Genomic DNA, 17,672 nt, shown 5'->3' on the forward strand with positions numbered 1-17,672 from the left:
ATATATGGCAGCAATGTTCTTTAACCTACATACCATAATGTGGGATTTTTCATAATATAGCCAAAATAAAAAAAATATTCTGCACATAATCAAACCATAGATATACTACCTACTCGTAGATATACATTGAATTACGGGAATAGGGAATAAATGACACACACACAGAACATCATTTTGTTTATTTATACGTACACATAAATTGCTTTACATTATACTATTAAAGTAGGTACCTAAAGCAAAAGTTTATGAATTATTTGTATACATTCTTATTAATTAGGTTCATCTATTAATAATGAATACATACTTAGTAAATACATACAGACATTAGAAATACTTAAGTTACTATTAATTTATTTCTATATAATACACAATAATTATAAATACATATTATATTAAATACATACATAGTACGGATACAAAATATAACGTAAAATGCCCGAAAAATTTTAATTTATGTTTTAGATTTTCGTATACAATGCTCGTATATTTTTGGTTATAGGCCAAATATTTTGGAAATAAAATGGCTACCTATTGGGTATGTAGGTATTTTTGGTTAAAATGATATACATATATGTAAATATTTCAAACGAGAATAATCTATTTTTGCTTGGTTGTAAAAATAATAAAAAAGAAGGATAATTAAAAAAAATAAAAAAATGAAGAGATAAGTTTTCGTTATTTACTTATTTAATGTTTAGTTATGGGATAATAATTATTATTGTTTGTTAATGTAATATTAAAAAGAAAATTAAAAGTGAGATTGAATTTCTGAAATAACTCCGCGTGTGACGTCAGAGGTTCTGTCCATTGGTCCATTGACGGGAAGCAAACCGGAAATCTTCCAAGACTCTCTTATCATTGGTTGATTCATATGAACTAATGACGTCGTTCAAAGTAGTTCGTTTTTATTATTATATTTTTCGTACATTTTAAGGAAACTTTGCCGTACATTTTAATACTCCAATGTTTAACGCGCGCAAGAAAACATTTATTGTTTCCAATTTCCCGTAGGGCTGAAGTTTCCCCATAATAGGCGGAAACATATGTAAAAATAATTGAAATGATAGATAAATTGTAGGTAGGGATTTTAAATTGTTTGAGTGTGGACTCTTTGCGAAACAAAATAATGGCAGGTGGACACCCAGAATAATAAAGTGGAGACCATGGGCAAACAAAAAAAGTGTTGAAAGGCCACAGAAAAGATGGGTCGACAACATTGCCTCTATTGCCGGTAAAACGTGGATGATGGAAGCGGGTGATAGGAAGGAATGGAGACGTTTGGAAGAGGCCTTTATCCAGCAGTGGAGAGAACTAGGCTGAAGAAGAAGAAATACAACCCCTACAACATATTGCGAGCGTTAATTGCATAAGAAAACTAGCACTGTAATGATCACACTTAGAAATTTATACACATATTAATTTACATTATAATATTAGTATTATTTTTAAGCCAATTCCACAATTACGTAGAAACCGTTTTATCAATGTAATAAAAAAAAATAGCGAATATCTCTGAACGTTTTTAATTGTGTTCAAAATTCGATATTCAATATTGTTCTTTGAATCCTTCAATTTAAAAAGCTGAATTAATCCAAGTTGCTTCTTCTTCAAACCTGCGGGCTGGAAGGCCGTCGATAACGATCTTTCGGCTTTATTGAAATAGGATCTCCTGGAGGCGTCTGATGATGTACACATGCTCCACTTACAAGCGGATGCGGAAAAAAGAGAATAATTAAATGAATTTCGTTGACCCAATTGAAAAAGATGTGCTGTGGCGTAGGTGTATCAACTATGTCTTAAAAATAAAATCAAACACAACTCGCATTGTTTTAAATGTAGATATGATTAATACATGATTTCAACGACCAGTTGTGCCACAAAAAAATAAGTTTAAAAAGTTTAGAGTTAAACAACTGTTGCTTTTTGGTTAAAACAGGTTGTTTTATAATATTTTTTTTGCAGCTCATTTTGCCCATTAAGCTTTTTTGGTGCAACTGGCTCAAATTGCAAATTATTTATTGTTAAGCTGATGAATGTAGTAACAATTTTCAACGCTCTATTTAACAATCTTCGGTTATGAACTGCAAACTGCTATTCAGCAGTGCGATTCTAAACGCTCTCTACTCCGTAGAACGCGTTCAGAATCGCACTGCAGGTAACATGTGCTGTGCAGTCATGAGAGAACAAATAATAATATAACGTATTGGCTTTAATATTGTATGTATTTTTTGTATACAAGAAAATGTTAATGAATTTTGCTCCTATAATAAATAATGGACAGTTATAATATTTTTGTGTAACATGAGAAAGAGAAAATAAAATATTCTGTAAAAGATTATATGGTATTTTTTTTAGTAATTAAAAAAGGAAAATAAAAAAATATTAAAAAGAACATAAAAATATTCAACAAAGGGCAACAAAATATAACATAGAAAAAAAGAGTTCATATCTTTAGTTTGAATCCAGGATAGTACGTGTTTTTTAAAAGAAGGAACATTTTGAAAGTTTGAAATCAATAAAATAGTATCAGTAAAAAAAATAAAAATTTTGGGCCTATAAAATATGTAAGTCTCTGTGCGAGCCTCGTTTAACAATGTGGTATTTCTAACACACGATTCCTTCTTTGACTTGATCTATTTGAATTACTTGTAAATAAATTTTGGTTCTTAAATATTTATTTTAAACATTGAAAACAATATATTTGTCTTAGGTCTAAAAGTTTAGCTTCTTGGAACAATTGGAAAGAGGGAAAAGTGCGATTTTTGTGAAGCATTATTTTTGATATAAATTTTTGAACAGTTTCTAATGGTTTGTTGTAAGTTCCCCCCATTCAATTATTATATAAAAGGAAACAAAATATATATCCACGGATTTGACGACCCTTTAACAAGTTTTTACATGAAGTTTAATATTTAAAACGAGTAAAAAAAAGTTTAATAATTGATTAAATTAACTCCGGTAAATCTCATCTACATGATATAGGTTTTAGCTTTCTTACTTCACAAAAGTCAACAGATTGAAGAGTTGAGGAAATATGGATGTTCAAACATAGGCAAAATGATGAATGTTACACAGGGTGTTCAGTGGTCACTTAAACCAGCCAATGACAGGTCATAAGCTCTGTAAATGCCTAGACTTCCATATTCCCTTCTCGAAATGTTTTCCCTCTCTGTTGCAATAAATTTTGATAAAAAATGGGAACTTTACAGAGATTACGCACAGAATACAGTGACGCATGTTGTAGGCAAACCAGCTAAAAGCTACCGGTCGATTAATTCGTAATCATAACGACAACTTTTTAATTTGACATCTTTAAATTAAAAATAAAACGTTTTAGAAATAACGATTTGTTTAAATTAATATTAAATACAATATATTCATCAAAGAATTATAATAGTCAAGAAAGCGCGTACGCGCATCAAACTGAAGCCGACTAAACTAATCAAAAGTGAGTAGTTTTACGTTTTGGCCATTAGTACTCTTAGTACGAAACTGCCGATTTGAACTCAATTATGCCGTGTTGTGTCGTTTGTAAGTGTAAAAATACTGCCGGGATTAAAAGGGAATAGAGTGGAATCACATTTCACGTGTGAGCAGCGAATTCACAAATAATTTTAAATAAGATTTCGATTATTTTACCGTCTGTCAGATTGTTAAATAAATCAAAGTAGACATTTTGTTTGTATTGCCAGGGTTGTCGGTTTTTTACCCGGCTTTCTATTGATAAACTTTAGTATAATATTAAATAGTATTAATTTACTTTATTAATAAATGTTTTTTTTTTCACGTTCGCCTAATAAAAGTTTTTTTATTTTATAGTCCAGTTAGAAAAATATTTTTTGTGGTAAAACATAACATAACGTTACACAAAATTATCCAATTCGGTCGTTATTATCATTATTGTTCGCGGTCTGGTAACATTACGCGGCCACTTCACGCATGCGCGCATACGGGATGTCAGACTTTTGGACACAGTGCGATGTACGCAAATATGATTCCACGCGCCTTCTGGTATATTATAATTCTATGATATTCACAATAAAATTACATTCATATTGGGTTTAACGTTATTAAAAATCCTTTTTAATGACAAAGGACTTCTACTATAAAATTAATATTCATTCCACAATTTATTACACGCTTTACACAACCTACAAAATGCAGTCTTTCTCTTTCTAACCCCTCCATCTTTACAACCAGCTCATTAAAATAAGCCGTATGATTTTTATAAGCAAGTTATGGTATAAATTAATGATAGTTTCAATAAAAAGTTTTTCACTCAGAGTAATAATGTGGAACCTATAGAGAAGCCCTATCACTATGGTTCATAGAACGCAAGCGATGTCGGTTTGTTGCTTAGCAACAAATTAGTGGCCATTTTGTTTTGTTTGACAACATTAACATAACGGTTTGGTCGGATGCTTTTGTAGCTGTGCTTGGCTTTGTTTGTAAATAACTTGAATATTTACGTTATTATAAATAATAATCCACTATGGTGAATTGCATTATGTTTGGTTGCAGCAGTAGGAGCGTCAAAGATGTTAAAGGAGACAGTTTTCACAGGTAATTGATTTAGAATATTTTCCCATGATTTACATTATTTTTGGCATTTATTGTCCCGACACGTGTATTATGTTGCTTAAAAGCTTTCCTTATATCAACATATTTACTTCAGATACTATTTTTTCTCAATTTAGGAGATACATTTGTGAATTAAAGTATGCCTACTGTTGATAATGACAGTTGATTACGGGCAATATGTCGGGGCCGCACTAGGCATTCACATAGAGTTAGAGTTTTTATCGAGTAGAGGTCGATTAAAATTTTCCTCGAAAATGGCAATGTTAACATTGAAATCGCATTTGAAATGACGTGTCTAAATTTCAGGCCGCTACGACTCGCCGTTTCGGAGATGTGACGGACAAACAAACAAACTCAACACAGTACTTTGGTTCCATGGAGTTGGGCTTTATGTCGCAATAAATGTAACATAAGTATATTGTGAATAAAATGAATAAATAAAAAAATAAAAAAATAAAAATACACACATGTATTTTCAGTTTTATAAAATAAATATAGGCGGATTATATAAACATAAATTGGAATAACCCTGCAATAATAAATACACAGGTACATATTTAAAAGTATTTACAATGCAAATTAATATCCATTTAGCAATTCTCGACCTGAGTACGGCCCGTTGTTTTGCTGCGAACTGTAGCTAACGTAATACCCAATTGTCATAGAATGGTTTTCCTACGTTTGGGCTCCTCTCTAGGTTACGCATTATTACTCTGAGGTTTTTCACCAATAAATACGTTATGTTTTCATTTCAGTACCATATCGAATGTCTTAATTTGTTTTGAGTTTAAAAACTGTTTCAAAATTTGAATACTGCACCGTCAAATAAATTCGCAGAATATCCCAAGAGATAGGAAAAAATATATGTCTAGATTTTTAACAGGGCTGTTTAACATTCACTATTCTGTCGATGTTTGAACGTCAATTTCTCTAATATTTAAAACTTTTTTGTAATATTTATGTATTGTTGAGTCCTCACGATGTCCCTTAAAACTCGTGTAGTGAGAGTGAATTATAATGAGGAAGTTCGGTGCTACGGGTAATTGGATATTAAAAATGTTTTCTTACGCGCCGTAAAAATTAAAGCACTTAAGCGTACGGCGAAGTTTCTCGAAAACGTACGAAAAAATATTATAAAATTGTTTTAATAAAAACGAATTACTTTGAATGACGTCGCGAGTGCTTGTGAATCAACCAATGATAGTGTTGTAATGGATTTCCGGTTTACGGGAAACCAATACATCAATCAGCAGAACTCACCGTAAGGATAACAGTTATCACTAAATAGAACTGTTGATGTGTTCCTACAGCAAATGCAAGCATTCAAGAAGCATGCGGTGTTATCAATTCTGACTTGAGATGACACACTTGCCACGTCTGCCTAGATCGTGCCATGACTGTATCTATTGTACATTTAAATAGATCATTATTAAGACCAATCTGTAAAGGCCAGTCCAGGGTAGAGGTTTAGCGTTGTAGCGACAGCGGACGCTAATTTCAAACTTACAAAAACGTATGGAAAACGCCTCACATGGCCATAGTGCGAGGCCTGTGGCGGGCGCGACAAATACATGTTCGAGGCCTTGTTGATTGGCATAAAAAATAAAGAACTGGTGACGTCACAGGTGGAGTAATTTTAAAATATCAAAGTGCTTATAACATGACTGGCTAAGTTTGATAGTCTATTAATAATTAAAAAATAAATAAAAAACCTCTGAACTTCTTTATAATTTTAGAAGAAATCTTCAGACGGTTGAATTACCGTATTAAAGTCTAAGATTTGGAGACACTTAACATGCATTTTCTGTTAGTTTTAAGTCTACTTTGACGCGACATCTTGAATCGAAACTACCAAGATTGAGATGGGTCGGACATGTACAGCGAATGCCTAATTCACGCGTCCTTAAAATACTAATGAGCGCCCTGGTGGACGGAGATTAGTAGAAAGACCCAGGACCCACCCCTGAGATGGGAGGATGAAACGAGAAAGAATGCAGTGCAGCTTCTCCAGGGGTGGTATTCTGAATCTTCTCTACCCCCTAGAGAGCGGTAAATTTGGTAATTTTGTTTTTTTTTATGCGACGACACTCTGCTTCATGTAATGGCCACACTGATGATGAAACGTTAAATAATGTATAAAACCGTTAAGAAACGAAAAAAAGGAACGCGGTTTGGTCAATTCAACGTAATTAAGTGTTTTAATTAACGCTTACGGTCGCAATAATGTTCTAAATGAAAATCATCACGTTTGGTTTTTAAACGTCATTTATTTGACGTTTAATTATCAGTGTGGCCAGAAATAAAGGAAAGTGTAAACGCTAGCAAAAAATAAAAATCCCCAAATTAATCACTCTTTAGGGGGTAGGGAAGATTCAGAATACCATCACAGGTGGCGAATTGGAAGACAGCGGCTGAGGACAGAGGGAGTTGGAGTCGAAAGTTGGAGGAGGCGAAAGCTCGATATGGGCTGTAGCGCCATCGGAAAGAGAAAAAATATTTTTTATGTTCATAACTATGGATTCATTTATCTTCAGACATACGCGGAATGGTGAATGTTACACAGGACATAAAACGACGAGTTATATAGTATTTGCAGTGTACCTCAGTGCCCTTTTGATTCTCAATTCTCAATGTTTGTTGGAATATTTTGATAAAAGTCTAATAATTTATCTGCCAAAAAATCATTAAATTAAAAATAGCATTAAATAATCTGTTTTAAAAGCCCATAAAATTATTGGTTGGTAAATTTCAAGCATTTTTAACTTCCCTAAATAAAAAAGAAACATCGGTAAAAATACAACGTTATTATAAATTTATATCTATTACCCCGTTATTGTTAATTTAAATATAAATAAATCTGTTTTTTTATAAATAAAATCACATTAAACATATTAAATAGCATACATCCTTACGGTATCTTATTTTATAGCTAAGAGAATTATTGTTATGACGTATACAGGAGTTAATAAGTTCTACTTTTATTATACTTATATATAATAATTAATTTAAGTACGTTAATAAAAATAATAAGTATTTTACTGATTCGATAAAGAAAATTACCCCTGAAAGTTTTATAAAAACATTTTTTCAAAAACAAAATAGGCATTTTCCAAAAAAAAGCATTTAAAATTATACAAATTCTCAATTCTTTTAATTAAAATGTAAATACCGCTTCTGAAAAATAATTAAGAATTTAATTAAATGATATGAAAACTAACATTACTAAGGAACGATCATCGGATTATTTAAAAACACTTAATGTTTATTAATAAAAGTTCTGCTGATTTCTGATTATCTTTAGACTCATCTTTCGATCTTGGCGAAATCTGAGAACTCCGTTTTCAAATAAAATTACAAGATTCAGTCTATAACATAAAACGAAGAATTCATTAATTTTTATTTGTGTCCGCCACTTATTACATTTTTATACGTTAAAAACCTCCTTCACAACTTAATTTATATCGAAACATATTATGATTACGAATATGTATTTTAAAAATGGCTCCTTATTACACTTATCCCTTTTAATTATTGGAAACGATAAACGTTTTAGTATTTTGTACATTAACATCTTTAAAAATGCACACGATTATTATTTTATTTTAGTTTTATTGCGATCAAGACATTTACTACGAAAAATCGTATCTACAGACGAATAATATTAAACTGGCTCAGTGAATTATTGATTAGCCGATGAAGAAAAACATACATTATTGATTATGTTTAATTTGAGTCATTGTTTCATGATAATAATATTATATATTAATTATTGTTTCAATGTTCTCCACTCAGTTTTATAACACTTCTTTTTATTTCTTAAATGATATTCTGTTCATATTAGCACGATTTTTAATTAACAATTTGTAATGACTTTATTAAGTTTACAAAGAGATCCAGCAGATTGCGTTAGAAATTTGCACATGAAAGTTGTCTTTCTAATTAACAAATGACTTTCGAAAATCAAAGAATATTAATGTTCAACCCTGGTAATAGTGAAGTGATCACTTAAACACCCTATGACAGGTCACAATTCTTGTAACTAGCAAATACCCAATATCCCATATTATGTTTAGCTTCAAAATTTGCCGACGATTAGATTATCGTTTGTTGTTTATTTTCTCTGGCCATTCGATTTATCGTTTGCGACAAAAACTTAAAGGGAATCAATCAAACTAGCCAGATCATAAGAATTGTAAAGATTACAAGATCTTCAAAAGTTCGGTAAATTTCTAGGTGTTCAAAAATCTTTACATAGTGACCATTCATCTCGGTATATCATCCATCCCGGCCTTCAAAAATGTTTTAATGTTTTTATCACTCGACAATTTTTTCTTTTGACGATTTCTGTTTCAGCACTTGTTACACTTAGTTTAATGTTAGCACTAAAACCAGCCATTGACAAACCGGAAAATTTAGATAGATCAAAAAATTTATGACGAAGATCTGTAAATATCATTACACTTGTATCTAGGATGTCTTTTGGGATCCGTAGACCATGTCAAAAATGTATTTAAACTATCTATCTTATCTGTGTTTGTATTTGTATCAATTTTGATCCAATCTCGTCACCAAAACGTCTATTTGTTTACAAATTTGTCACTCAGTTGCATTTTGCTCCGGTGGTTCTTGCTTTAGCACTAGTCCACAGACAGATAACAAATTGTACCTAGCAATCATCATTGTATTCGTTGCTTCTTCTTTCGAAGCAGTCTCCAAAGTTTCCTCAGGAGTACCGCTGCGGTCAGTAGACAGGGCTGTTGTGGGCGTCACAAGGAAGTTGGAGGTATGGCGGAGGCTGGGAGCTCAGCTCGGAAGCTCGTCTCCTGAGGGCGGCGATGCTGTGGCCTCGCCAGAGATCACCTTCGCCAGGAGAGTTTCCATCCCTACTCGGGGAGTTTGGAGCCTCGTTGTTGGACATGTTGTTGCAGTAAGTCATCATTGTGTCACCTGGAAAAAGCAAAAATGAAAAATGAATGGATTAAGATTTTCGGAAAAAAAAAATCGAGATATTTCTTGATGAATTACAATAACTGTCTTCAGTACCTTTTTATATACAATTGCTTAACTTCATGAAAATACCTCCCAGGTTAATGCCACCTGTTTTTGGTTAGATTTTTCCAAAGAGCTTTGTAGAAAAACAAACGCTGCATTTCACTCTTTGGGGATTCTATTTATAGATAGGATATGAGGTAGAATGTTTGGCGAACACGCTGACCAGTACATAATACGAAGCCGACATAATAATAAATAAAACCAATGAATAAAAAAGTAAATAAAATAAATAAATAAAATAAGTATTACAATAATGCTGTTTTTGATATGAGTCCCGTCCCATTGCTAATAAAAAACATTTCTCAAATGTTTATCGGTTTAAAAAGTTTTGTAAGCGCAGCCTTTTTTGTGTTCTACTCATCTACGCTTAGCGCATTCTCATCTTGACCCATACGTTTGGAGTTAGGTTTCGCGGTAAAAGCCAAATTTTGGCCACCATTAATTAGCACAGATCTGTCAGCGCCTCGCAGCACCGCTGGTCATCTGCAAGACTATTGACTCAGCAAACAGTAGCCAACTCTAGAGACAAACACAAGACAGCTTGTTTAAACTCGATCTATCGCGCTAATGGCCGTGGACGATAATTAAAAGCTTTTAAAAATGGTCTGAAATAGAGGGGAATTTGTCTCAATATCGGAAAAATGCCGCGACGTTTTGTTTGCTATTTCAATTGACGGCTCTAATGGTAATGTGCAGAGTATTGACCAACAACAAGAACTGGAAACGGTATTACATAAATATACGAGGCATAATATAGGTATTACATGAATATACGAGGCGTTTTATCTGAGAAAAAAATGGTTATCCTGAAAGTAGGAGCACGGTTTGGTTCTCGTGCTGTAAGATTTTTTTTTCCAAAAGTTGGCAACACCGGTTGGTAGTGGGGGGTCTCTTGAACACAACGAGCACCAGCGGCCTTCGTTAGTACCAAAACTTGACTTGTAGTGTTTGATTCTCTGAAAGGTGTCAATAAGAAATCCCGCCAAGTGCGAGGTGCGCGCTGTCATAAAAGCCCCGCCTCACTATGCTCCTTGCGCTGCTCATCACTATGCTCCTCGCGCTGCCACCCTCTCACCCGATGTTGCCCTCTCTACCCACAGACTGCTCTACTCACGCAATTAATCGCGACGCTCCGCACTTGTCATTTGTCTTTGAAATATAATGGACGATGAAACTGTAGCAGCGTGCGCGCTATGCGTTTTTAGTATGGCTAATTATATATATTTTTTTTATTTAAATTTCATTGATAAACCCTTACGGGTTACATACATTTAACAAAATATTTTCGCTTTTAAAATTCACATTCTACTGTGAATAATAATATTTTAAACATATTTAGTAAAGGTTGTCTGAGTCTTTTGTTTAGTTTTGTCTGGTAGTTTATTGTGTAATTTCAGTCCATGGTTTATTAGTCTCGATTGTCCTTTTCTCGTTTTAAAAGATTGTATATGATATTTTTCTGATATTCTCGTATTGTGTTCATGTTTACTACAGTTTTTTTCAAGTTTTAATTCTTCGTCTAAAATTACACCAGTGGCTAATTTATGAATAAATTTTAAAGATTCTAGTTTAAAGAGTTCAGTTACATTTAATTGTTTAGTTTGTTCAAAAAGTTCTTTAGTTGCTGTTAAATAGGGAAGGTCATATACTAACTTTAATATTTTATTTTGCTGTTTTTGTAGTCTGTTTATGTCATTTTGATTTCCTGTTCCCCATAGTAGTTGCATATAACATATTTTAGTTTTTACATAGACTTCATACACTACATTTTTTCCTTTATTGGAACAAAGTTTTTGATTTAAAAAAATAGACTCGATAAAGTCGCCACTTTGCTAATTAAATTGTTGATATGAATTGTCCATGTCAATTGTCTGTCTATTGTTAGTCCTAAGTATTGAACATGTTCGATTTCAGTTAGTCGTTCATTATTTATGTAAGCATCTACTTTGTGACATTTTTTTCTAGATTCAAAATGGATAATACTGCATTTTTTTTCATTAAGTGTAAGTAAGTTTGTGTTTGTCCATTTAGTCAACATAGTAAGGTTTTCGTTTATATCATTGTTTGTTAATACGTCTGTTTGATTTTTATAGAAAAGTCCAATGTCGTCGGCATACATAATAATTTTCCCTTTAAAATATGAATGTCATATAAAGAAATATACATTATTCACAATTGACGCATGCTTTTTGTGTGAGCGCTCGATGTGTATTGCGACCGCGCGATTGTGTGGCCGTCCACTCGCACTCATATTGCCGGTCCTTTGACTGGCGCTAAAAAAAACAAAAAATTGGAAGCGGTGGGCACGACGAGGAGTATGACGACATTTAGTTGTGGGGTTCCATAATCCACGCCTAACAACTGCTGTAATATTTTACTGCCTACCTACTACTGCCGGGTTAGTACAGAAAACATTTCAATCATATTTTTTTATTTGATATGAATTTGAGGTATCAAATATTTGAGATAATATCTGATGAACCCACCCATTCCCGTGATGTAATCGGCGTTACAAATTCCAATAAATTAATAAATATCTCGGCAATCACCATGATTTTAGCATTTTTTTCTTATATATTAAGGTTTAAGGTTTTCAAAAAAATATATCACATTAGATAATTTTAAATGAAATATTTTGTCCATCAAGTTCGCCGATAGTGAAGAAATATCAAGTACCCCGAGACAAACACATGAAATATTTATTTAAGAGAAAGACATTTAATCCTGGATTCAAACTAACGATATGAACTCTTATTTTTATGGTTTATTTTGTTGCCCTTTAATAATAAGGAATATTTTTATGTTTTTTAAAATATTTATTATTAATTTATTATAATTACTGTAAAAAAATACCATGTAATCTTTTACAGAGTAATTTATTTTCTCTTTCTCATGTTACACAAAAATATTATAACTGTCCATTTTTTATTATAGGAACAAAATTTATTAACATTTTCTTGTATACCCACGAACTGGCCATGCCTTTGTGGGATTTTTTCGTTTACTATTTTTACTTTCAATACGTATTTCATTGCTATGTAATTATGCTTTATTTTTTTTTATACTCTGTTTTATCACTTATGTTTATTGTAAAAAAACAACAAAATTAAAAATATATTTATAAATAAATGTAATTAGATCACTTAGCAAGATAAACGTATAATTTTAATAAAATGAAAAGAGACGGTGATTATCAGGCAATTATTTCCTAACCTCAGGTTACCACACAGTGACTCGAGGGAGTTTTTTCACAACTTTAAGGTGTAGACTTTGACTTCAGATATATACTGTTTCCTTCTGTTTTTACAATACTTTATTTTGAACTGTACGTATGTCTACGGTGTTCATATACTTTTTCTATTGACTCTTTCGTAGCTTCTATAAATGTGTTTCTCCCCCGTTTCTCATGAAATGTGTTTAAATTTATATGTAAATAGGTATGTGTGAATGCCATTTTAGCGTAAATAGATAAATAAAGTAAGAAGCAGATGCTTAAAAATGATAAATTCCTTTTCTGTTTACCGAGATTTTCGCAAACTAAGAACTTTTTCCCAGGAACTGTTTGTTTATCTCAGAATCAGTGACTTCATAATTTATTCACACGCATTTATTTCATGAATATATTTATATGTAAATACTTCAACTGAAATTTCCGCACTGAATCAATATGACATAAAAAAAGATTCTGTAGATTTCCACCTTGGACAAATGCCGCCATCTGCAGTCTAATATTGTTACGCTTTAGACGGGATCCTCGTCACAAAGTGTCTTCACCAACCAACTCAGTCTTTCACAAGTTACATCAAGCATCAAGCATTTTAATTCTAATTCCGCCCAATTTTCAACTTACTGTTCTTAAGAAAACAAAAATAAATTCTTTGATTATTGAAAAATATATACGAGTACATGAAAAAAAAAATATATTTATTCATTTATTTTATTTTATCTGGGAAATCAACAGTTTTACATACATATTTATAGTAAACAAACAGGCTCAAACGGCTCAAATGCTTAGCATGTTTTTAAGCACGTCGATAGTTATTTGAGATTGAGCTACAGGTAATTCAAAATATGCATATTTTGTACCTTTATTGAAAATTTATCCGGCATCGCACGAAAAAAACATGAATGCCGTTACCATCGTTGTTTTTTGATAATTTAAAATTAAACATAATAAAAAAAAGCTGAAAAGACCCTAATGCCAAGTGTTTTTATTTTACGATTTTTCACATTCAAATGGTATTATTATTTATTTTCGTGTTATGTGTGCCTTAATGTTAAGAAGAAATGCATACTTGCTTATGTATTTTTTCCGATTGATCCGTGGTATTGCGATCAACATAGGTGTAACGGAGAGTATTTTTCTTTATGTTCCTGATGACTACCTTAGACATAGGCAGCATAAGCTGTTTTATCTTCCTGCTTGCAGAACCAACCTGCCGATGGTAATGCCAGTAGGAAGAGTAATGTATTTACTCAGCCGTATCTCTTCGGATATTGACATCTTTCATATTAGTGAAAAAAAGTTCAGAGAGGATAGCATTCTTTTTCTATAATTGCTAGGTATTTTTACTTTACCACTTTTGTATAATTAAATTTTAGTATTAATTTTTTTGTTTTATGTATACATTGAACTATTTTATAATGTAAATAAACGTTTATAAAATAAATAAATTGAAAATTGAAAATATAATTTTTGTAATGCAATTAAACATATTGAATAAAACATTAGAAATTAAAAAAAAAAAAAAAAAAACTCATTTATACTCTTAGAATTGCATCAAAAATAATATGCATTTAGAATCGTATTTTATAATCCTAGGTAATAATTTCAATTGAAAGTATCAATCGATCTTTTTGGTTTTCATTGAATTATTAATTATTCATTTTCCGCACCTAATAGTGCATTTATGTGAAGATTTTCAAAACAATTTCCTTGCTTAGTGTTTGGCAAATCTACCCTACGCATTGTCCAATAGAAATTTGCTATTTTATGAAAATAAAACAAAGGGAAAAGACATATAATATTCAAACGATACTTACAAAACTCACCTAGGGAGTTGAGGCCATAGTGAGCCTGGTATACTCCCCCACCGTTCCCCGCCATAGCAGAGCTGATAGGGAGAGATGGGGTAAGAGGAGACCCTTGTCCCATTTGACCCATCTGGCCAAAGCCGCCCATCCCACTTTGGCCCAGTTGACTCAAACCTGAAGCGTTAAAAATAATTATATACCTTTCACATAATAAATATATAATAAAATAATCATAATTAGTAGCGTACAATATTTTTTTTATTGATTTGTTTAAATTTTTTACAATATTTATGTACATCATGTCATTTTTATTTTCTCACTAGTTATATGTAGTAATATGTATTTGAATGTACCAAATGCCATATATTATTTCTCACTTAATATATTTTATCTAGGTACCATACTTGTAAAAGCCCTCCGGGCGTTCATTTGAATTAAATAAAAAATATATATTATAAAACTTCTTTCCACTCCTAGTGGTTCATAGGGCACTGCATTGGTTTACCAATTGCAGCGTATCTTGATATTTTTTTTGGTAGATGAAGATAAGATGATCAGTCTTACGCTTAACCCTAACACTTAATACATATAATAAATTGTAATATAGAGCGCGTGGTGTAATGGAAAGCGCGTTTGCTTGCCATGCAAGAGGTCTCGGGTTCGATTCCCAACATGGTTGATATGAAATATTTATTTAAAAGTATAATTTTGAAGTAACGGTAGGGATTTTCGAAATCGCAAAACTTCAAAAAATCATTGCGATGGTAATACGATAAATATTTTTTTGTTGCTATAGACAAATATTTATTCTTTATAAAAACACTTAAATTTCTCGTTGTTTAGATTTTGGTTTACCTGGTCCCATGGAAGCCACTCCCCACGCGGGAGGGCAGAGTCCATCAGCTCCGGAGCCGAAAGGAGGAAGTCCATGAGATGGAAGTAAGGAGCCTGGTGCTCGGAAAACATTGCTGGACTTCTTGCGTTTCTTCCATTTGGCACGTCTGTTCTGGAACCAAACCTGTAAATAAAAATTATATTAACAGACAAATTATTTGTTTTATTACGTTAAATTAATAAATATCAAAATACGATGTAGAAGAAGCATTAATTTGAGGGTTCCTCAAAGCAGTACTGTCTTTTTTTAGAGGAATTTTACGGTATTGGTTCCCAGGTTTTTTAGTATATTGGATGCTCAAAAAAGATGTCTGACAATTGTAATGCACATAAAAAGATGGCGAGCAGGTGGATAAAAATGTAACTTTTATAGAATGCTATCGATTGCTTTCTGTCCTTTATCAATTTGATGGCTGATTTTATATTTTAAATTCGTATCTTTGTAGCTCTGTAATCTCGTGTTATTACAGTGAGAAAGGGACAAGAACACAAGGCGGGGGAGTGAGAAAGGCAGAAGGCGGATGTACTGACAGGAAGCACGGAGTGGGGGTAAACGGAAGTAAGGGGAGTTGAAATAGGAGGGGTCACTTGTTCACCGGGTAGGTGTCAAACACAGAAAGTAGGCGCCATTTTTTCTATCTCTACTTATCCTCGAAGAGACTGAAAATTTATAATTAATATTTTAATGCTTCTGCCGACTGAAAAGACGTTTATTTATTCAATGTTTCACTAGAATACTTTATATCGCACCCCGGGAACAATAGTGGCACAACTTAAAGAACTCATTTTTACAGGAGAGCAAATATATAAACACATGCGCTTTTAGTAAATTAACACAGATTCGCAAAAACAAAGGCACAACTTTAAGTTCACTCACTTTTGCCATCTTGTTTGAAATATTTTCAAAAATAACTATTTGTTTATTAATTCATTTACATTCAATTACATTTGTTAACAATTCGCTAACTTATTATTGTCGGCTTCGTGGTGTAATGGTCAGTGCATTTGCCTACCATGCAAGAGGTCTCGAGTTCGATTCCCGATATGGTTGATATGAAATGCCTATATGTACGCTAAGATACTGCACAAATCGATCTGGAAAAGCGGCGGTATAACTTTTCACTGGTAAGTAATGTTTTTATCTTAATCAATACTTGTAATAGTTTTTTTAATGTTGAAAAATGTTTTATTAATGTTACCAGTATTTATTATATATACAACGTAATTTTAAGCTATCTCCTGTCTCTATCCGGGCGTATAGTGAAACGATAAACAAAGGTGACGCGTATGCGGAAGGGAGTGACATACTGAATAGAACTTACAGTAGACCGATGTAAATAGTCCGTGTTTTTTACTGCACTACTTGTTTTGCTTGTCAAAGTCGATGTGATATGACGTGACGATACTTGCTTCCTCCGCTGGTCATTGTCTTTCCTTTGAGGGCGACTTTTTAGCTTGGAATTGTATGGAGTGTCATCTCTTTATATTATATCTCAATGGATACAATAATGAAATAATACATTTTTTAAAAGATTTCATTACAAAAAAAAAATACCCGTATATATAAATAATGGAGTGCATTGAGCCAAGTAGGTAAAAACCATAATGGTATGTAATTTTCACACCTCGATCTCACTTTTCAACGATTTTACGTTTGAATTGTGGCTTTTTTTTCTTTGACATTTTTGCAATGGTTATTAAACTTTGAACAAAAGTAAGGCTCATAATGTCTGAACACGTGTTTAAAAAAATGTGTGATCATATGCGACACTCTTGTGCTAGCGGAATAAATGCTAAACAGAGACTGACCCACTGGCGCGGAAGTCCCGGCTCGCAAGAGAGTGACGTGAAGATGGTACTTCCCCTTTCTGCGTCACTCGTTACGCAAAATGTCGCTCGTTAAGGAAGCATTTCATTAACAATCGGTTTTGCTCGTTATGAGGGGTGCTTGTTATGAAAAGTTTCACTGCAGGTGAAAACCATGATGGTATGTAATTTAAATACCTTAAAATGCATTTATTTTTAAAAAAAAAATAGTTTAATCGTGAAGCCGTATTTAAAAAAAAAAAATCAGTAATATACTATTTTAAAATATATATTTATTTAATAAA

At 32.4% G+C, this 17,672-nt stretch overlaps 1 protein-coding gene across 1 annotated transcript in view; it reads right to left on the reverse strand.

The window, feature by feature from the left end:
* Positions 1–9,197: 9,197 nt before the first annotated feature.
* The window catches only part of LOC148284161 (homeobox protein orthopedia-like), a 61,481-nt gene continuing 53,006 nt past the window's right edge, over positions 9,198–17,672 (reverse strand). Inside the window, exons 3-5 of the mRNA XM_088242569.1 lie at positions 15,523–15,685; positions 14,686–14,841; positions 9,198–9,528 (exon numbers count right to left, since the gene is read on the reverse strand). Of these exons, the coding sequence (XP_088098695.1) occupies positions 9,323–9,528; positions 14,686–14,841; positions 15,523–15,685 (525 nt within the window). The 3' untranslated portion in view covers positions 9,198–9,322. The remainder of the gene's footprint in view (positions 9,529–14,685; positions 14,842–15,522; positions 15,686–17,672) is intronic.

Source organism: Micrasema longulum, unplaced genomic scaffold (genome assembly GCF_059751315.1).
Source record: "Micrasema longulum isolate JH-2025_06_02 unplaced genomic scaffold, ASM5975131v1 h1tg000144l, whole genome shotgun sequence".
In the NCBI taxonomy this organism is placed as follows: domain Eukaryota; kingdom Metazoa; phylum Arthropoda; class Insecta; order Trichoptera; family Brachycentridae; genus Micrasema; species Micrasema longulum.